The 23,403-nt window shown below is 34.0% G+C and overlaps 1 protein-coding gene across 6 annotated transcripts in view; it reads right to left on the minus strand.

Annotated features, from left to right (window-relative positions):
• Nucleotides 1-23,403, minus strand: part of SUPT3H (SPT3 homolog, SAGA and STAGA complex component) — a 291,243-nt gene that overhangs the window by 87,855 nt on the left and 179,985 nt on the right. For all 6 annotated transcript variants that reach the window (XM_058183513.1, XM_058183548.1, XM_058183522.1 and 3 more), the window contains 2 exons: nucleotides 22,171-22,304; nucleotides 622-697 (listed from right to left, as the gene is read on the minus strand). In XM_058183513.1, the coding sequence (XP_058039496.1) occupies nucleotides 622-697; nucleotides 22,171-22,304 (210 nt within the window). The remainder of the gene's footprint in view (nucleotides 1-621; nucleotides 698-22,170; nucleotides 22,305-23,403) is intronic.

Genomic DNA, 23,403 nt, shown 5'->3' on the forward strand with positions numbered 1-23,403 from the left:
GCTAGGCAATCAATATCACATGTAATCAATTTATACAATGATACTGCAGGTGAACATGTACAAGAGATCAGTAAAAGGTTCAACAGGCTAATGCAGTCTGTTATTAACACAGCTGCCTGCAATTACATACAATTACTGCAGGTTCGAGTCCCACAAGGCCCAAGGTTGACTCAGCCTTCTATCCTTTATAAGGTAGGTAAAATGAGGACCCAGATTGTTGGGGGGGGGGCAATACAAGTTGACTTTGTATATAATATACAAATGGATGAGACTATTGCCTTACACAATGTAAGCCGCCCTGAGTCTTCGGAGAAGGGCGGGATATAAATTCAAATTTTTTAAAAAAAGAAATCTTATGAAGGGATTCCCAAATTCATCCATGAGACTCATTGAACTTGAATATTCTCTTTAACAGACTATGGTTTGATGATGTGAATTCAGTGGGTGTACCAGACAAATTAAAAGTCTCGGGGATGGGAGGAAACAGAGATGGTGCCATTATTGCAAGTTAGGCGCAAACAGCATTTTCCTCTTGCCTTGGCACTAAATGTATTTGCTTTTTAACTATTACCAACTTCAAAAATACTACTTTTGAGTGTAAATTTTTTACATAATACTTACAAAAGCTCAGCTGACGGCTTTCACTGAATTCTGCATATTGTGCTGAATCCATCACTCGTGCTTGTCTTTCTGCTCTCTGGAAAATGATATAAATGCATATATCACCCAAAACATTAACATTACCTTCCTCCATGAATTACAGGATTTCTCTCTCTCTCTCCCTCTCTCTCTCACAAACACACACACACACACACACACACACACACACACACACACACACACATACATATAAATTCCCTGAAGACTTTATTATTTTTTTACTTCATCAGCTATGAACGAGTTATAATATTATAAAAGGATATATTAGGACACTTTACTGAAGAGGCCTATTTTAATCATAATCCTGCTACATTTTTTTTTTAATTCAAAACGTTTTACAAAAAAAAAAAAAAATTCCCCCCCTTTCCCCCCCAACCCCCCTCCCTTCACTAATCCCTCCCCCTGACTTCCCGGATGAAGCACAAGGTATAGATAAAAATAAAACAAACATATGCTAAGAAGATTTTCCCCCAAAACTATTATACCAATTTTCCCTCTCTAGCTCTGACTTCCTCCTAACACAACCAAAATCCTTCAAGAAAAAAATAAAATAAAAAAATTAACAATTAAGAATAACAAAATATGTAAATCAATAAAACAAATTAATCCTAAAGTATTTAAAACCAACTAAAACATAAAAATCCAATCCAATTCAAAGAATATCTCCCTTATAGCTTCTATAACCATATAATTTTCCCCCAGGTCTTTCTTACATAAACTCTTTCAAAATTATTCTATTCAAAATACAATACAACTCATTATAAAATTTCAATACCAAGAATTATAGTAGCTATTCAAATTTAGTCCATCGTCGTCAAAATCCAGTATAAATCCAAATACCTAGTCTTTTATAATAGATATAAAACATATAATCAACCCATTTCTTCCAGATCTTCCTCACTTGTCTTTCAGGGACAGTAAAAAGTCAGTCACAATATTACCTAACAGATCCTTATGTTCAAAAATCCACAAATTACTACCATATATTCCATCAATCCAAAGAAAGAATTCTTGAAAAGCATTAAGCCTGTAAATTTTTTCAGTTCGGGAGACAGCCTCCTGTAGCACAAATTCTGACATTTCATCCAAACTATTTAAAGGAAACTTCTTTACATCAACTTGTTTATTCAGGATCATATCTTCATATTTATCCATTTTTATTTGTATCTCATCCATTGCATTTAAGTCCTGTTTGAGTTCGTATTTTTGAATAATTAAATGCATTCTTTCTGTGTAATCCTGTATAAAGTCATGAATCCATTCTTCTGAAAAAACCTTCATGGCAAAGTTCTTACTGAAAATCCGCTTATGAAATATTTAAACAACATAATATAATCCAACAATCCAGAATCCAACACAATATGATGAAGTCTCCATTCAGTTTCGATTTCGCAGCAAGGCTGATCTATTTGCAGTTAGTCTAAAACGCCATTTTAAGAGAAGGAAAAAAAATATTTTTTCTCTCTTTAAAAAAGGAGGAAGTCAGGAAATCAACAATACTTGCAAACCAATAATTGTTCACTCATGCTTCTTCCGCCTGCTTATAGAAATCCACAAAAAGAAATCAATTGTTAGCAGAACTTGGACACCTTCCTCTTTTCCTGCTGTTGCAGGAGACGCGCTGGATAATGGAGTGTAGAAGGAATTCAAAGGGATTCAACCGTTCGGGACTTTGAATAACAAAAACAAAGCCCCTAGGGGAATCTACCTCTCTCCCCCCTTGCTCTTTCCCCTGCTCTCTCAACCAGAGAGGGAAAATTAAGTCGGGAACAGCTGTTCGAAGCTATTTACACCGGCTTTTACAATATCCAGTGCGGAGTGCCATAAATTAGCACCCAGCGAGAAAGGTGGCGCCAAGCGGAAGTCTATCCTGCTACATTTTGTTATACCGTTTCTCCCCAAAAAAGACATCTCCTGATAATAAGCCCAATCGGGCTTTTGAGCGCATGGCAATAAGGCCACACGCTTATTTCAGGATTCAAAAAAATATAAGAAAGGGTCTTATTTTCAGGGAAACATGGGTACATACGATTTGTTTATTATATTAGCAAAACAATAATATGAGAAACCTTGAGAAACAGTTAAACTACCATAAATCTAAATACTCTTCTGCTATTCATTTATCAGTGCATTAATATTTTTCAACAATAAAAACAGTTCTCTTTGCCTATTTCTTATTTTTATAGTCTGGAACAAGGCAAGGAAACAGAGCAGTGCTCAAATGAAGGATAAAATAATATGTGACTACCTTAAAGTAGGACCTGGAGTCATCATGATAAATTAATGAAAAAAATATTCATTTTGCTATATATTACTCTCTCCCAGTTTTTTCAGAAATGTTTTTGCTGTATATCTGGTGCTGTTTTTCCTCTTTAATTTATCCTTTTTATTCTCATTCTATTCAACTTGATTTGCTGACGCTGCCATCCAGTTTAATTCAATATACTGAGAACATTTATGGTTCCTTTTTGTAGATGCTATGACATTACCCTTTCAGATGTAACTTCAAAGCAATGCAAATTAAAATTGCTAACCAGATTAAACCAAGCCAATAAAGGAGCAAGAAGGAAGAAATTGTTGATCAGAAGAACACTGCTCACAGAACAGCTAATTGAACACGAAATGAGTAGCTTCAACTCAGCACTAACTACATTCCACTTGGTTAAAATCAACAATGATGACAGATAATAATAATGAAATATTAGTCTGATGTTCATTAAAACTTGGCAGAAATCCTATAGCTTTGAAAGGACAAACTAGAAAAAAAAATACTGAAATAAGCTATATTGTACAGTATGTACTTAGAGGCAGTATTTATTTATTCTGAGCAGCTAAATAAATAATTTACGTGGCAACGAGGCAATTGCTTTGCTCACCACCTACCCCCTCTCGTTTCTGCCCTTTTGGTTTTCCCTGCATAGCATGAAGTATTCTGCTGCCATCATCTCCAGTGGACCTTCCTCTCTAATTCTCCTTAGGGGCAATCATCATGTTCTACCTCACCTCCACTAGGCTTGCCACCACCACTGAGGAGAGCTGTCTCAAGATCCATTGTGCAGCAAGAAGCCCCAAAGTTGCTTTACCATAAGGCCAAAGGAACTAAGCAGACAACATATTCTCCTGTCCTAAGTAGGTACACAAGCCAGAAGAAATAGAAATTCACTCTCAAAAAGAAATCCTCCTAGACTAGAATAGGATTGGAGATTTTATGATTCAAAAGCCATGAAGAACATTCAGCATAAAATAAATGGGAACTGCTGTTATAATCACAAAAGTCAAAATGGTACTTGAGTTAATGAAATATTGCTAAACTGTAAATTTATTGCAAATCCTAAAGGCCCTAAAACTTATTTCATACTTGTAATTTAGCTGATTATGTCCTCTAAAATCCATATAAAATTTAATTAGAAAATGAAGCAGAAAGTATACAATGATATAAACCATCTTAAAAATTAGATACAGTCTGAGTCTTCAGCTGAAGCTAACAAAACTTTTGTAGCACACTGATCGAACCTGGGATAAACTGCAGATTTGGAAATAAAGAACAGATACCCAAGTAATTCTTGTTATCTTATTTAATCTTGCATTTTAAAGCACACCCTTCTCTTCTATCCATTAATATGAATGAGTATGTAAGAGTAGCGGTTTCGAAGTTATACTAAACATTATTGTGAATTTCCAACTTAACAAGAAAGTCTAATTTATACCAAAGGCAGGATTAGATTTCAACCTTAAAAGGGCCTCAAGAGGAAGTAATAATCACATATTTTCTTTTTTCCCCTTATACCTGAAAAAAATTTTTGTGGAATTTTCTATGAACTAGTCTTGAGCTAATCTATGAGGAACATACCAAGTTGCACAGACTTACTCAACCAGATGAGAGTTATATAAATGAGAGGCTCATACATATCTGGTCTTCTGCCGAAACATATTTTTCTTAATTTTTCTTGTCATTCAGTCATCCATTCTTGGATACATGAAATTATTTAGAATGCTGAGGTTGCCATGGAAATGTAGCTATTTCCCAAACAGAAGTTTATTCTTTACAGTAATGTAAAGTATGTGCATATGTGTGTTCACAGGTATATGAATTTTGTTTATAATATATGTTAATAATATTTTTATATATTACATATTATCTAATAATATATTTTATAATAGCAAAATCGTAAATACTTTTTCCTTCCATTTTATGAATTTTTAAAAACAATATATTGGGGCAGCTGATCCTTTTGAATGTTTATTTAAACATTGTATGGTTATAGTTTTCCATAAACCTAAAAAAGGAACTAATCGTGCTGTATGAATCAACATTTTCTTTTAAGTTTTAGATAGTCATATAAGCTTTATTATAAATAATGACTGTTTGACTGTCCCAAAGGTGTTTTTTCAAGAGGCAACTGGACTTTCTGGTTTTTCATTGAAGACATTTCACTTCTCATCCAAGAAGCTTCTTCAGCTCTGGCTGGATGGTGGGGAATGGAAGTATTTATATTCCTTGCAGACAGCTGGTCATTTGCATTCTTTTAGGGAGTCCTTGAGGCCACCTGGAGGTTTATCTGTATCGGTCAGGGTCACCAGAGTAATGCAAATGGGTGTGGAGCCTTCTTGGAACAGTTGAAAGGATTGTGTTGTAGACTAGAGATAGATGATCCCTCTCAACAGAGAGGGATACAACATCATCTTTTTCATATACCACCTGCCATATCAAGGAATAATTAGAAAGATTGGAAGAATATGTTAATCTTACATTAATCTCAATTTCTTAATATGTAAAATTTCAATCTAAGAAGATTCCCTCAAGTAGGTGTTTCACTGAAAATTTAAAATGCAACTTTACAAAAGTTGTTCAGTGTTGACCTAAATCACATCACAGAAATTTATGGAAATAAGCCTAATGGAAGTTGGGCTTTCTAAGGGTATCTTAAAGACAAAGCTGAAGAACACCTATTCTGGAGTTTATTCAAGCATGAAAAGTAAAATAAAACACACTAAAAGTTACACCACCTAAATCAAGGAAAAAATGGCAAGATTTTTGTATATTCCATTAATTATACATTTATTTCTCTCCCAAATAAATATTTAAAACTACCTATTATGCAGCGTTAAGTTAGAATTCTGAAAACAATCAAGGGAGTATTCATAAATTTGAAAGACTGAATCAAGCAAAAGTTTCACAGCCTTCATGCTATACTGTTTCACATAGTTTCAAATACTGGTATAACAACACAATTATTCTGATGTTTATCCTAGAGTGCAAGACAGAGTCCAATGGGATGGAAAGGAAAAATGAATGCAAAGAACATCAACTGTATGTGGATTCATTAGCTTGAGCTTTACTGATAATTTATCCTGTTTCCTAATGAAAGCAAAAAACCTCCCCCCAAAACCCACCATGTCTCTATTAAAAAGCAATCAGATTTGGTATATTGGTGACACTTTAAAGAGCACATTATGTGGGAAAACAAAATAAACATTTACCCTGGCAAATGAAAGTAGGCTTGGGGTTTTGACATGCTTGGCAGGCATGCAGAATTATATTCACATCAAGCACACAGAAAACCTAATTTAATATTTAAATATTTGCTTAGGTAATACACTACTTTAAAGCAACAGATTAGAAGACACATTTTTATCAAAACGTTTTTAAAAATACTCTAGAAAGAATGCCCCATTGAAGTAATACATTCAGGTGAGATCAGAGAATTTTGATCTCTCTATGATACTGCCTCTGCTTTCAGACAACCGAACAGGCATCTAAGTATACAGTACTTCATCTGTCAGCAAGAGCTATTTCAAAACTATCTACTAACAATCCGCTGAGCATTACAGACTGTAGCACTCACCAATAGATTTAAATTTGTAAAATCTCATCGAAGCATTTATGGATTTGAACTCCTAACCCAGTTCATTCTGACCAAGAAACAGTTTGTTATGATTTATGTTGATTGCTTATTTGGTATCCTATGAGTGTTCTATTTTGTGATTTAGGATGATTGTATTTTATGATTATGATTTATTACTTGTTGCTTTGTATGTACATTGAGAGCTTATGCACTGGAGGCAAATTCCTTGTGTGTCCAATCACACTTGGCCAATAAAGAATTCGATTCTATTCTTAAAAAAACCAACAACAACAACAAATCATATTCCAATGAGGCTGTAAACAACTGTTAAATGTATTTAGTTTTTGAAAAAAATTGCACTTTATTTTGCATGTTTCAAATTCTTTTCCTTTTTATTTTCATTTAGCAAGCTCTATGGACCAGGGGCTCGTTCTCTTAGATCACAATCCATTACTTGGGATGACATTAGCTGTGGCCCACTGTAATTTACAAGGTACAGTAATATAGTCATCAGATATGAAAATGCCAAAATATTCTGTCACCTCACATGGATTGGCTAGGTTTATGGACTGGATAATGTTCCATGTATTCACCATCCAATCTAAGCACTGAATTTTGTCAGTAAAGAAAAAAGAAGATTGATCTACACTGTACAGCATAGAGCAGCGGTTGCCATAAAACTTCTACAATAAGAATTTTATTTCTTTTGCTTTTTTTATTCCTGTAAAGCAACATGTTTGTAGGCTGCCCAGAAAAGGATTTAGGTCAGAATGTGATCAACAATTCCATTTTTCTCCCTCCAATTTTCTCAGATAGTTTTCTCTAATTCTCCCTCCTTCATTTCTGTTCTTCATACATGTTCTTTTTGAAATTGAGTTGAGTAGAAAAGGCGCAATATACAAATGGAACAGTTATAAACTTATATTACACTGTCAGCAATCATTCTCTCTTTCTGTGTGTCTCGACACATATACAACCCTATCATCAGTGCATCTGAGTAGAGCTCAACAGTAGCCAGTACTCAATTTCATTCTATTTAAATTATCCTCCACCATCATCCAGGTCATTATCCCTGATGTATCAGCTCTTAAAAACCATAAATAAATGTAAAGTTCTTCATTCAACTACCGTGTTTCCCCGAAAATAAGGCCCTGTCTTATATTTTTTTGAACCCTGAAATAAGTGCTTGGCCTTATTATCACGCACTCAAAAGCCCGATTGGGCATATTATCAGGGGATGTCTTATTTTCGGGGAAACAGGGTAGGTTTTCTATATTTGTACAGTTTTTAATGTAAAAGACTTCTACTCCACTTTTCCCAAATATGAGTAAGTGTAAATTTAACTTATGGTCCATGATTGATCCATATATTTTTTACTGTGTTATAATTGGCAGTTTAGGAATACAGATTATACAGAATGTTACTAATTAGAAAAACGTTTGTAATAAAGCATTCAGATTATTTCTAAAGGCAATATGAGTAATTGTTTTGTTTTCTAATGTCTTCCGGAAAAATAAAATGCATTATTCCTGTATCTTTGAAGAATTACAATATTTGAAACAGACATTTAAGTTGTTGTAACAGCTTAAAACATCTGAGCAGTACATTGATCTAGTTCAGAAAACTGAGAACATGCATGATTTATTGATTTATTATCTGAAACAAGGGTAATTTCCTTTATACAAAGTATAGAAGTGTTAAAAGCAGGTACATGTAAAGTATGTACAAAACTACACTAAAGGCCTTTAAAAGATTTTCATATAAAAATTTAAAATTTCCATGAAATATATGCTTGGTTTCTGTACACATGGGCTATTAAATTAACACTTTTAAACTAATAAAAAGTATTTACAAAATTGAATGGACATTTCTCCCCTCAGAAGACAAGCAAGGGAAAAGATGACCCTCCAGTTAAATTACCAAGGAGAGAGCTGAAGCCTATACTGCTAACTAGTAGCTTTTCTGTAATCTTGGGAAAGAGTGACACAAATATCCTCATGTACTTTTTAGGAGTTGTAATTTAGCCTCCTTACCAGCTATTGTAATGGGTCAATAAGAGGATTTCTAGTGATATAGCAATGTTCCTGAATGGGGCTAAAAATATTGGATCCATTTTTCTGCAAAATTTGGGCCTTTGGAATGGGAATTAGGACTGGGACCCAAAATCACAACATCCAACTTAAATCATTTTTCCCTTAAATTCTGGCAGCATGATTTTGAAGGCACTATTACTTCAAAAAAAAAAAGTGCTGGGGAAAGAGGCATATGCAGCTCAACACTGTTCCTTGTGACTGATCCTTTGATTTTGAGGTGCGTGTGGTTAAACTGTCTTTCTACAATCAATCTGAGACAACTTTGCAATTATAGGATATAAGACCATTAGCATTTGATACAAACTCACATGGTTGGCATATATAAATATTTTTAATTATTTCAAAGCGGATGTAATATGTACATCCTTTTTCTTTTTCCAAAAAGTTGTTTGATATGGTTTGCATAAGGATTTCCATTACCAGACGCTGTGTGTAGCACATTACAGATGTCTGCAGCCTGCAAGTATCAACAATGCTTTGAATAACACCCCCAGTATAACAGTCCTCTTGTCATTGGTGTTGCGTATTATAGCATAGGAATCCCACACAAGTGGATGAACAGACTTTAAATAATACCATCTGACACTGGGGAGTGGGGGGGGGGGAGAGGAATAGAAATCTGACAAAGGATTGGAAATGGTTGTTAGCCATGGGAAATAGGATCCAAGCCACTGGGGAGAGGATCATCCTTCTTCTCTTTGATCAGACCAACTATACTTTTAAATATTGTTTCCTACAATTCATGGGAAAAGATTTTACCACCATTTAAATGCTACTTAAGAAGCTACTGCCATTCTTTTTTGCAAATTTATTTCAAAGTAATATTTTCTGAAGAACATCCTAACTCACTTAAGTTGTTCCACAGAGTGCACAGGTTATGCTAGAAGCAGACAAAAACGGTGTACTAATATCAAAAAAAAGGATACATACATGGGCACAGGTTGCCCATGTTATCTGTCGTCCTATTAGTCACATTTCATCCCTGCTATAAACCAATCTAAAATTAAAGTCTGACATAGCATTTAAATGGAACATTTGTCTGTTAGTTTGAGAAGACTTGCTGCACAATGGAATTTCTTATTGCTTTATTCCTCTTTGTTTTCTGTATTGTTCTTCTGTTATGAAATGCTGCTCTTTCAGTAAAGGAAAATAATTGGGCATTGTACTAAAGTATCTAGTTTAAATATTTCAATTTATATCAATGCAGTTACAAGTTGAGATACTAATGTTTGTTTTTTAGGCTTTCAAGAGAAAAACATAAAAACTCAGATCATAAAATATAAAATGCAGATTTAGGAAAAAAAGGGAGGAAATAAAGTGATAAGTACTTTGGAAATCAGGTAATAAGATTCCATGCAAGAGAGGTAATCGAAGGTATTAATTTGATCACAGTTAACCTCAGCTAGACTAGTACAAATGTCAGAGTTCCAAGTAACACCCCCAACAAAAGAAAACTCTAAGGCTTGAGGTTCCTCAAAGTTCCTTTTTATTGAAGATGTCATATTGGCACATCTGGGAAAACCTGAATCTGACAGTTTCCAGGTTTTCTCCTCCCAAGTGAAAGTTCAAGTCGCTGCCCAGCACCCTCATGCCCATCACATAGTCCAATCATCCACTGTCCAAACTGGAGACACTTCTCAGTTATCCAACTTCAGGTGCCAGGGCAATGCGTCCTTGACTCTCCGAGAAAAGAATGTTATTTTGATATTTTGACTACGGACTACATATCACCCATACTCTATGCAATCCCCCCTCCCATTTTTCCCACAGAAGAATATGTGGCAGGCTTGAAAGCCCAAATGTAAAAGATGGCTTCCAAATCTATCAGCAAATATCTCATAATTATTCATCAAAATACTGGAAGAGGTTGCAATCAGAAAGGATTTCTTTTCATATGTAAAGTAAACTTGTGAAAAAGTTGTGCCTTACTGGAAGACAATATTAAAGGAAGTTAGAATAATAACTAAAGAAAAGACATAATGTTTTCTAGAATTGGGATTATTACATATTTTTGAGGAGATAACTAAAAAAGGAACTTATTGTATTCTTACTCTGGCCTGATAAATTAATAATTGCTCAAAATATGGAAAATATCATTTGTTCAAATTGACATATTAAGATATGGTCAACTGCTCTAAGGAAATATAATGACTTTTCATTGGGATGAATATTTTAATTTATATTTCTTTTTATCTGCAAAAATTATATACAGAATACAGAAACTCTAAGAATAATAATTCTTATTTTGATCATTCTTATTTAAATCTAGTGATTTATGTAAACTATGAAATGAATAAGCTTGAAATAAGCTATTATAATCCATTCTTGTTTTTTTCTATAGAAAGTAAAATAATAGTAATAATTTTTTTTTTTAAAAAAAGTCTTTGACTAAAAGCTATCCTTAACCTTAGGTTGGCAGTTTCCATTGGAACAAGTCCCACAGAACCAAATGTTCCTTCAGGGAGAAAAAAACATTCTGATTTCTTCGCACACAGTGGCAAAACAAAACAAAACAAAAAATCTTTCAACTCCATTGTAAACAACAGCAACAAAAAAACCCTTACAAATATCTGAAGAATAAAAATACCTATTCGGTGATGTTTATTAAAAGTGAAAAAAGGTTTCTTTACATGAAAACAAAAATTGAAAATCCTACTTTAAAATTAATGGATTGTTTCTGTTAAAAAAAACCGGAATTTCTTCAGAGGCCTGATATGCCAAAATGAAACTTTCTCTTCACCATCATAAAATAGTGGATTTTGAAATCTTCTGCCCTGTCACTGTGTGATTGTGGGAGATCTGGTCCTGTCTGAATAGCAGTGGCATGCCAGTGTTACATATAATTCATAATTTCCTTGTTCTGCAAGTGAAGTTAACTGGCCAAAGAGCAAAAACGAGATTTCTTGGGATCATTTAAAATTGATGCTGAATACAAACAGAAAAAGATCTAGTCATAGTTTTCTCATGGTACAGGCATAATACAGATTTGATAAAAATGCTTACAGTTTTGAGACTTGATTAGGAACTTTCAACACACACCTGTTTATAGATTCAAAAGGTTATGCCATGTGCATAGTAAGAATTTAGTTGAGGTTCCAAACTAGAAATACTGTTCTGTAGGGAATTGGTAAGTAAGTTCCACTGGCCCGCAATTGTTCCTTTTCCCAGCAGCTGCGGAGTACCACAAACCACTACTTTGTCCCCAGTGCAACTTACATTTATATTAAGCTGTTACGTGTGATCATGAAAAGATTAGGATTCACTATAACACTCCATTCTAATATACACACACAGGAGTTAAATGTGGCTGTGTTTAATTGAAATGGAAGGCCAGATATAGTGGTTGGTTGGATAAAGACAAATAGGCTGAAGTAGAATCCTGGCAAGACTATCCTGGTAATGGGTAGTTAATAGGTCTGCCAACAGAGAACTCTACGTGTTCTACATGGGACTGAATTTCCGGAATTGTCTGAAGAGTTGCAGAGTGTGACCATCTGAAGGGCTGCCAAAGACTGTCCAGTAATGCTATGATAGCACTAGGGAAGAGGGGTATTCACACATTTTTTAAAGAAGTAGGGTAGAAATGAGAATTCATTCTGGGAGGCAAGCCATTTCAATCCCCACCTGTAAAACTCCCAATTCCCATCGACAGAATTTTGAAGAAATTAAACCAATATAGACCATATTTGTCTCTGAGTTTGAATCACTTGTTTAATATATATTTTTAATATTTAGCATTATTGTATAAGCTAAATGATGAATTTAACCAATCATGATTTTTCATTTGGGTTGAATTGTTCTTTGTCTATATACTGACAATAATATATTACATTATTTGATTCCATCTGTACACTCTGAAACTAATCTCTCTCTCTCTCTCCCTCCCTCCCTCCCTCCCCCCCCCTCACACACACTTAAACATTAAATATTACATTTAATCATATCTGTATAGCTGCATGCCCTGATACTCATGTGCATAATAGAGTTTTAAAATCTTACTTTGTATGTAATGTACTGTACATTCTGTATTTGATGAAAAGCACCTGGATACATTGGCAGATTCTGGATATACTTAATAATTAGAAGCACAAAGGCTGGCCGTACAGTACATCTTCTCAGGAGCTTGACCATCAGAGCAGGCAAAGGAATTCTTCTGCTGTTCACAACACTTATTGTATAATAACTAAGTTAAAGTTGTTTAATGTTAGCAATGTTTAGAAGTACTAAGAAAGGAGATGCTTATAACCCATTCTTAGGATGAATTTTGCAGCAGCTTCTAAAAAGTCAGAGATTTGCCTTTGAGACATCTCCAAAAAGAACCTCATATCAACTTTGGTTGGCAAGAAGCCTATTTGGGAAGGATATTTTCATCTATTAAAAGTATTGGTCTTCCACTGTTTATTCAAATAAGAAATGTATTATGAAAGCAGTTTTGTGCCTGTGGTGCTGAATTATTGCTATGTAACACTCAAGAGCGGGAAATTTATCCCTAAACTAGAAGGCAAAGTGACAGATGAATAGTGTGCTTTTTAATCCTAAGGGAATAACTCCTGAAATGCAGCATTCAGAATGCAATATTGTCTGCGAATCAGTTCAGATTTTTTCATCACAGGGTTTTTCTTCCCGTATACAGTGAGGGTCAGTAGATGAGCTCCCCATTATAAAATTATTTGACAGCAAATAATTTTATTTAAAAGAAAAAAAATCAATGACGATATTTTGAAAAATTTAAGATACTTTCTACTAAAATAAGAGAGTATAATGTATTGACTTTATGATCCTGTTTTCTTTACTTTATCATAACATATCAAACTTAATTGGTCAAAGAACCTTTCTGTACAAACAAAGCAGAATCACGGCTAAAAAGCAGTGTTGGGCAGATGTGGTTTGACAATTCTATTCAGGATCTGAAAGATATTCCTGACCCAACCTGGGTTGCTCCAAGGGTAATCCATTCTAATATTTCTGGGCTCAGAAACAGATTCCCTTCAACCTCTTCTATGTAGAAAAAACATAAATGCCAAATTAGATGCAATATTTTAGTTTTTTCATCCAAATAGGTGCTTTGGGGAATAGTTTGACTCCCTCTTCTTTGTGGCAACCCCTGAGATATCTGAACACTGCTATCATGTCACCCCTAGTCCTTCTTTTCATAATACTAGACATATCCAGTTCCAGCAACCGTTCTTTATATGTTTTATCCTTGAATCCCCTAATCATCTTTATTGCTCTTCTTTGCATACTTTCTAAAGTCTCAACATTTTTTGCATCGTGGCGACCAAAACTGAATGCAATATTCCAAGTGTGGCCTTACCAAGGCATTATAAAGTGGTATTAACACTTCACGTGATCTTGATTCTATCCCTCTGTTTATGCAGCCTAGAACTGTGTTGGCTTTTTTGGCAGCTGTTGCACACTGCTGGCTCATATTTAAGTGATTGTCCACTAGGACTCCAACTTCCCTCTCACAGTCACTACTACTAAGCAAAGTACCACATATACTGTACCTGTGCATTTTGTTTTTCTTGCCTAAATGTAGAACCTTACTTTTGTCATCACTGAATTTCATTCTGTTAGATAGCACCCAATGTTCAAGTCTGTCAAGATCCTTCTGTATCTTAAGCCTATCTTCCAGAGTTTTGGCTATTCCTGCTAGCTTGGTGTCGTCTGCAAATTTGATGAGTTCTCCATCTATCCCTGTGTCCAAATCATTGATGAATATGTTGAAGAGTACTGGGACTAAAATAGAGCCCTGGGGTACCCCATTGCATACCTCCTAGCTGCATACTTCCTAGAAAACTAGATAATTAAGATTGACCCATATTTCACTGGAATTGTACTGAGAACCTTCGAGGTATTTGTTAAATGCATTTTAAAAACCTCAATTTGAAATATTGCAAATAAACTTTGCCAGTGAGGATTCATGGCAAACTACACATCCCTGAACAAGCGGGAATGCAACAGCCATACAATGAACTGTGGCTTGCAAAATCTCTCCAGAAAAAAGAGGAAAAAAATGTGGGATCGCTCACTGGTACTGTAGACAACTGTTCCTCATCAGTAGATTGCAGGAACTGAGATTTTTACGGTTGGCTTGAATTGAGCAGTTGAGAGTTGAGGGATTTCAACCAAGCTCATACCATAATGTAGCTTATATGGACATGCTGGAACTTTGGACAAAGGATCCAAATGGATCCGAAATAAGATTTTGAAATTAATTTTATAAATCCTTCCCATGGGAAAATGCTGTTATTTTGAATTCTTAAAAAAACACATGATAGGATGGCACTTTGAAGGATGGGCCCTGGAGGGAAGCAGAAGAAACTAAAGATTACAATTAAGGATATGTAAGATGATGCACTGTTGGCATTTAACTCTGCATAAACCATCAAAGATGTATAAGAGAGTATCAAATGTATATTGGAAATGCAAACAATTTGAAGCGACCTTTTATCATCTCTGATGAACATGTAAGAAAGCTAAGACTTACTGGAACCTAAGACTGGAGCAGACTCAGCAAAAAGCAATGGGGATCATTAGGGAACAGAAACATGAGTTGTCATGAGATTAAAGAAAGAAGAATTATGTAAGTTTGAGAAAAGATGACAGGTGATGAAATACTTTCATACTTTTCAAATACCTGAAGGAATGTTGCCCAGAAGAAGGGGGTGCTCTTTTTTCTATTATCCCAAAGGGCAAGTCAAAGAATAAGGATGGACTGAATGCTAGAAAAGTCTTATTTGGACTTGTTTTACCCGTTGTTCAATGTTGCACAATTCATTGTCCACTCTGTTAGCAATCAGCCTTCAACTCATAGTTAAACATAGACATTTATCATGCACCTTTTCTAAACTGACATTTTATCACAATACTATTAACCGTTATCAATTATTTATACAGTTCCCACTGAATTGTTGAAGAGCAAAAAAAAAAATCTGATCTGCCACTCCCCGTGTGATGTGAAACTGTACTTTATCTTCCTGTTATTTTTCATATCTTTTTGATTAAAATTCTGCCAAAACCTCTCCAGGCATACTTAACAAACTAATTGTGCTGAAGTTTTTACATTTACTTGTGCTACCTTCCTTTCTTGTCAGGCTTCCAGGTAGACCAAACAGAAAACACAATCAGATGAGCTGATTCTATTTATTATAAAGCTAGAATATAGAATCTTAACAAGTCTAAAATACAATTCTCCCCCATCTTTTTTACAGCCCAGGAAATTGGGGAAAGTCTCTTCTGAGCCTGTTGCCTCACCCACTACCCAGCTGAAGCTATGCTGTCTCTTACCCGACTGTTCCCTGGTCAGCATCTTTTGGCCTTGTCTCCCAAGGTCTTGCATTCACTGCATTCTACAGGAAGTGAATAACAGAATTTTTCTATTTAACAGATAAAATTCCAAATAGCCCATTCGTTTTTCTTTAGTCTCATAACTATCCACACATTCATGTTACCAATAATAATAATAATAATAATAATAATAATAATAATAATAATAATAATAATAATAATAATAATAATAATAATAATAATAATAATAAATAATAATAATAATAATAATAATAATAAAAAAAGATATTATTTTGCAAGCCAACATTTTGTTCCCCTCATCCCTACAATCTGGGCGCATATGCTGTATACATTATTTTTTATTTAAAACATTTATTTAAATTAACTTCAGTTGATTTGCTTTTTCTGTTTATCCAATAAGTAGTATTTCAAATTAATTAGTATCAAACTAAATAACAAAGCTATATTCTGCTTATTAGATACTTCGCAAAAAAAATTAAACTAGAAGTATACTAAAATGTATCTGCTGTGAAAATTTTATATTGATAAATCTTTCATTAGTAAGAAAAGTACTTGAAAATACATTTTGGGCAACACTGACTTATACTGGTTGCCAAAGAGTTTATTTTCATATACCTTACTTTAGACCCAATGGTGGTGATATTTACAATGTAAACCAATGGGATACACTACTAAGTTAAAGCAAAGATCTCCAAAGATTTATATTACATTTTCATTTTCTTCATCTATATATGTTCTCAAATTTAGATCAGAACATTTAATTAACAGAAAATATACTTTATAATAATCTATGCATAGTATCCCTAATAAGTAATTGATTGAGCTAGTTTTTTTCAATCCAAGTAAATTCACTTTGTTTCATTAATATACCATACTTCAAAGTAGTCCCAGGGGTGAGAGGAGCACTTGGGCTGTAAACTCTAAACAGAGAAGGTGGCTCCAACCAATCCCTGGAACAACATCAGAGCTCTCTGTCCAGAAGAGTGCAGTGCTAGGAACAGCTAAGATTCTGCACAGAATCCTCACCCTGTAAGGGTGATCAGGGTATGAATGTAGGAATATGTACTGTATGTATGTTTTTATATATGTATATAAAATCTCCCTTGGAAATAAAAAGGGATGAAACTGTAATTTTTAATTTAAAATTTCACAAAGACAATTTAAAAATGCAGAGTAAACAATATTTGTTTTCTATATAACTCATCATAACTGAAACCATACCGCCAAACAATCATATCCTGTTTGGGCCATAATGACATCAGAAATCCATGTTTATCATTTGCTTTGGACAACTTAGCATGTTTTTGGCCCAGGGCAAAGTGGAAATAAAACCATTTGCAGCTGGCCAAACCAAGATAACCACACATTTCTGAAGTAATTGATACCTAAAAGAACATAGCCTTTAGATCACAGTTCATGATTTAAGTACACTAATTCTTTAAAGGAGGTTGTTAAAGATTTTAAAGAATATACTGGACTTATTCCAAGATTTAACATGCAGAACCTATACTAAACATGGCAAATAAGATATTCTATACTTCTTTATGCACTAATTACCACTTTTTTAAGGGAATGAAATATATTTCCTGCATTGTTTTAAATGTCCACAGTATTTTTAGAGAGTCTAGGCCAAAACATTTTAAATGATACAGAATAATAAAATATTTCATTGTTCATGCAATCCTTGAGAAAATGGAATGCAGTTTTTCCATTTTCTAGTCTATTTTAAGATTCCAAATTTAATGAAATAACTTTATTTTATTTTTGCTTCTCTCACTTTTAAAAGTTTATACCATATTGTTTAATTCCCTTGTCTTTCTCTTTTTAATTTATTTATAGTTTAGAATTATATCTGTATCATGATTAAATGTGTTAAGATTGGATTTGCGTATTTTAGCCAGGAAGAAACCCAGTTAGTTTTATCCATAATTTGCTTTGTAATGTTAAATCATGAATGAAGGAAAAGTAACATTACATTATAGCAAATATACATAAAATGATAACACTTAATTTCTGTTATATCCAGATCCCAATTGTCCTTCTGATCTTGCCTTTCTTCTTTATAAGAATAACATATTGTACAAACAAGGAAATCTATGAAAATAAAACCAGCAGAACGTAACTTTTATTTCATAATTTATGTTATGAAACAACACTATAATTGATCTAGTGTAAAACAGTCCACAAAGCATTTTAAAATCTTTTCCCTTCATTAATTAGTAGGAAGTGGCAACTATTACATTAATAAAATTATTATTGGCATACTTTGGTTCTTAACCTTAAAGTTGAAGCAATCTAAAATTAGCATAATTGACAGCCCAGTTAATAACTTCAATGTATATCATATCATGACTTTTGAGATAAGAGAGCGGCAAATTTGTGATAAAAAGGAAAGAAAAGAAGGAATGTGGCAACAGTTTATGATTTCTTAATTGTGACTATAGTTAGTCTTTCTTTACTGACCATTTGCTCAGCGACTGTTCAAAATTACGAAGGCACTGAATACTCAAACTTCAAACTCAACATTCTGGCCAATGCAGCTTCTTCACAATCTTGATTTGGGTATTTGGCAATTGAATAGTCGTATTGACAACTATTGAACTATCGTGTGATCAAATGAGGGAAGGGAGGGAAGAAGGGAGGGAGGGAGGGAAGGAAGGAAGGAAGGAAGGAAGGAAGGAAGGAAGGGAGGGAGGGAGGGAGGGAGGGAGGGAGGGAGGGAGGATGGATTTCTGATGTTCTCTGCCAGCTTCCCACAAGGAAACTTAATGGAGAAGCCAGTAGGAAGTTGCAAGTCACTTGCATTCCCACTGCATTTTTGCTCATCCATAGTCATTCTGTTCTCTGTTTAGAAAATATCTCTCAAAAGTTGACCAATGGGCATCCGTTGCTTATTACCTCAACAGAAATACCATACTGAGACAGTTTCAAACATTCTCTCAGGTACTTTAAATCTCATTAATTAGATATAGCAAGTATCAAGTATACTATTACACCTTTTACTATATATGGTTAATAATTATTACTGTGTTATATGTCTAACAAACAAAGAAGCAGAGAGAGAAACAAGTAACTAATATGTGTAGAATGTGTATATGTCCACACAGAACATCCAAATTTCTGTTAAAAATTTAAGAGGAAAACTGAATGCAAATATGTCAATAAGAATGAACAAAGCTGCCTATATTGTGACTCTTGAGGTTACAAAAGAAAAAAGTAGGGAGGAAAAATTATGCTATGAAGATTTTAACTAGTACTTCCCAGAATCCAAAGAAAGATTTGGCACCCATACAAATTAGCCTAGAGGCCAGGAAAGCTATATAAATTTAGATATCATTGTGTTGAACATATGGCTAGCTTGATAGAAACTTGCTTTGCAGATGTTGCCATTCATCTTCATTGGAACAACATATAAAGTTTCAAAGTGAGGGTTGCCTTTGTCAAAAATTCAAATATAACATTGGAACTGAAAACTACTGTCTTATGATTCTTAAAAAGTAATTATGCATTTGTACTCAGTTCAACTGGACTCCTAGATATCTATGTTTGGGATAAGAGTCTTATTTGCTCTTTAAAAAGAGCAATATTGTTATAAAAATGAATTCTTTGGAATAACTCACATCAGTTCATTACAATATAGTATCTCTTTATCCTTTCAGCTGCTACTACAGAGGCAACATAGTCACCAGTAGGTCATCCAGTCAATCACTCAGATATATTTACTAAAAAGATTAGTTATCAAAAACAACATATTCCCAATCTATATTAAACATTTATTTTCTATTTCTTGTGCCTTAAATATTTTTCTCTTTTGTTTAGATGAGAAACATTCTTAAAATATTTTACAAAAATCCTAGCTTTAGAACTGTACCAGTGGTGGGATTCAGCTGGTTCTCTCCAGATTGCACGAACTGGCAGAGGTGACTGCGGGAGGCTTCACCTACCCGCCCGGACGTAATGCATGACTATGCACGCATGCTCACATTTGCAAACCGGTAGGGAAGGTAAGTGAATCCCACCTCTGAATTGTACAGATTAACAATAAAAAATGGATCAGATTTCATATCTCTAGGTTATCAGGGTTCCAAGTTACAGACCCAAACCAATCAAAACTTAGGGTCTCCTCAAGCCATTTTTGGGAGCATCTTCAGGGCTGCCATATACAGTACATCAAAATTTATGGCAACAGAACATGTAGATGAAGCCCAAAATATAGAAGAAATAATTTGGAAGGCCAATATCAAAATTAAAACAAAACATTGCTTAATTTAAAGATAATTTTAAATTAAGATAGCTAACTTATTCCAATTTTATTTTAAACATGCTGCACTGCAGCTGAAATAGCAACTTTCAGAGATTATAAAATCAGAGAATCATTGTTTCTAAACATTTCACATATCTTAGCTCATATATGTATAGCTACTTTGAAAATTTAGTTCCTATAGCTTTTTTTTTTTTTTTGCAGCCATGAATATACCATAACCATATAATTTCAGTTAACTTACAAGCAAGGGATCATGACAAATAACCTCAAATATTGTAACAGAAATAGTGCCATGATATGATACATTTACAAAAATAGAAGACATTGCATATGTCTTATTCGAATGCCAGTTATAAGCCCCAGCAAGGGCCTTTTATTTAGAACTTTCAGCACTGGTCAATGAACGCAGTAAAGATTGATTAGAACTTTGTATTTAGAATTTATGCATAGAACAGCCTATTGGAACTGCAACAACCAATTTTATTTTATTATTTATTTATTTATTTATTTATTTATTTATTTATTTATTTATTTATTTATTTATTTATTTATTTATTTATTTTGTCAAACACAACAATATGTATAAGTATAAGCATGAAATAACCTCACAAAGTGAATACAACCAAAGGGAACATTAGGACAGGAACAGTAGGCACGCTGGTGCTCTTATGCACGCCCCTTAAAACCAATTGTTTTACTTCCTTCTCTTATATAAAGCTGTTCAGTTGAGAGTTTGTTACATAGGAAAAATTGGAATCATGTGCAGATGTTATGTCCTTATCTGTATAACAGGACAACAGAGTTGGAAGGGACCTTGGAAATCTTCCAGAACAGAGATCCCCAACTTCTGGGCTGTAGACTAGCACCGTTCTGTGGGCTGCCAGGAACTGGGCCATGCAAGCAATTGAAGCTCCATCCACGCATGAACAGGATCCAGGCAGCATGTGAAACCACGCCCACCCCCCAAGTATGCAGAAAAACCACCCTCCATGGAGCCGGTCCCTGGCACCCAAAAGGTTGGCGGCTGCTGTTCCAGAATATACTTCTGAATATATACTATACACATTGCTCTGTAATTTGTATACTTATTTATTTATTTAGAAAACTTATAACTATTTTATCCTGTTGTTAGTTGATGCTGTGATGTATCTTGACATGGTCAATTAACTAATCAGTAAATTAATTAACAACAAAATGCTAGTCTTGTACTGATCTTAAAGTGAAGATATGGCATTTGTATGAAACCTTTCCAACTCAGATGGAAGGATATTTAGTATTTATATGGGAGTAACTTCAGTAATGCTGGCTGTATACCATGTAACGTACTTTCTACTATCTTCTTTGCCTTATTCTGCTAATCCTGACAAGATGGTAGTACTTGTCACATTTCCTGGCTCGCCTCTCCTTTCCTCATCCTCTCTGCTCTACTTGAGTCAGCACTACCCTTCAATTTTGCAAATTTCTCCTTGCTAGTTTTGATCTGCCTGCTTAAAAGTAGACAGATTAAAAACCAAAGTAGTAACTAACAGTTATTTACTTATAACACAATAATTTTTTTCTAAGTTTTAATAGGTTTTTTTTTGCTTTATATTTATTTATCTGATTTATCCTAAAATTTACCCTATTTACCCTCATAAAATTTAAAATATAAAAATTGAAAATGATGAAAACAAGGGAAGGAATTCCAAAATACTGATAGAAATCTTTTATAAGTGAATCCTGCAAAATAATATATTTGGGACTTGGAATCTATGTTTATTGTTTTGCCTTTTCCTTTAGCATATATTTGCCTGGCCGAAGAATTTTCATATTGATCTCACATTTACTGTGTGTTAAGAAGGCCAGTATTACATATGGATAAATGCCCTGCATGAAGAATTCTCCTATAAAGCAAGGAATTGGACTAAATGAATTTAATTTAATTTATTTTAATGTAATTTAATTATGTAAAGTAAATAGTTTTTGTACTTTGTTTAGAAAAAAGGGTAGAATTTACCTCCATTCTCTCTTGCTTTACATCATCTATCTCATCATCTTCAAACAAGGCCAAGAGCTCCCCAGTCTGATCAATAGAAATAAGAAAGTCTTGAGCAGTTTTCTGACGTTTGTTAGTGCTGCTACTGAATTTGTCTGAAAGAGACCAGAGAAGGAAAACAGACAGCTGTTTTGATACAAAAAAGGGATTCCATGAAAGCTTCTAAACAAGTGCTGAAATCGAGCCAGCTGCAACTACATACACCGTGACTCCTGCACACTTATATCAGAAAGATGAGGAGTATCACTGAACTTTGGACCTTTTAATATACTGAAGACACTCTGATAAGGATGAATCTAAGGCTCCTTGAAAAAACAATCACTTCTATATGTTCATTTCAGTCAGAAAGTATGGTCATGATCTTACTTTTGCCTGATTTCTCCATCTTACCTGCACTGCTTTGACTGCACATTCTTGATTTTTTTAAAAATTAGATCTGAAATCAGTGAAAGAAGAGGGAGAAATCAACATAAATGACTCCTATCAATCTCATTTCCACTCACGGTAAATCAGTGTGGTATTCACAGGATATAATTGCTAGTGGAAGGCTGTTGTGAGTACAACCTGAAATATGTTACGTTTGGAAATGTTCTCTCTTTCTCTTGATTACCCATTCAATGCATCCAGTAACCTATATCCTATAACCTTTTCAATCATCAGATGCTTTTTGGTTGTTTGCTTTGTTTTCTTCCTCTCTTCCAATTATCAATATAACACCGTTGTCTCATATTCTCTTGCAAATCCATTTACATTCACACTAAACACTTGGGTTTTAAAATAGATCCCAGATATCTGGAAATCCCATAGAAGTAAATTTTAGGGGAAATGCAAAATTATAGTGATTACAAATCTAGTAACTAATTAAAATGTAAAAAAAAGTACTTACCAAACATTCATCTTAATTTTAGATCAGTATTAAAGGATGGTTCTGACAATACTTTTTCTAATAAATTAATTAAATTATAGTTCAAAGTAATTTGAAAATGTAAACTGTAAAATTAAAAAGACTGTTAATCAGTACCAATGCCTTAGCTAAGCTTAATTGTGGATATTAACAGTTCTGGTTATCAAATGGTTGATGGACTAACATTCTGAACTTTTATAAATAAATGGAATGGAAAAGCACTGGCTTAAATGAAATTTCCCATGAAGTACTATTTTTGAATGTCTAAAGCTAGCTAGAAGAGGAATATA

The sequence above is a fragment of the Ahaetulla prasina genome, chromosome 1, assembly GCF_028640845.1.
Source record: "Ahaetulla prasina isolate Xishuangbanna chromosome 1, ASM2864084v1, whole genome shotgun sequence".
Classification (NCBI taxonomy): domain Eukaryota; kingdom Metazoa; phylum Chordata; class Lepidosauria; order Squamata; family Colubridae; genus Ahaetulla; species Ahaetulla prasina.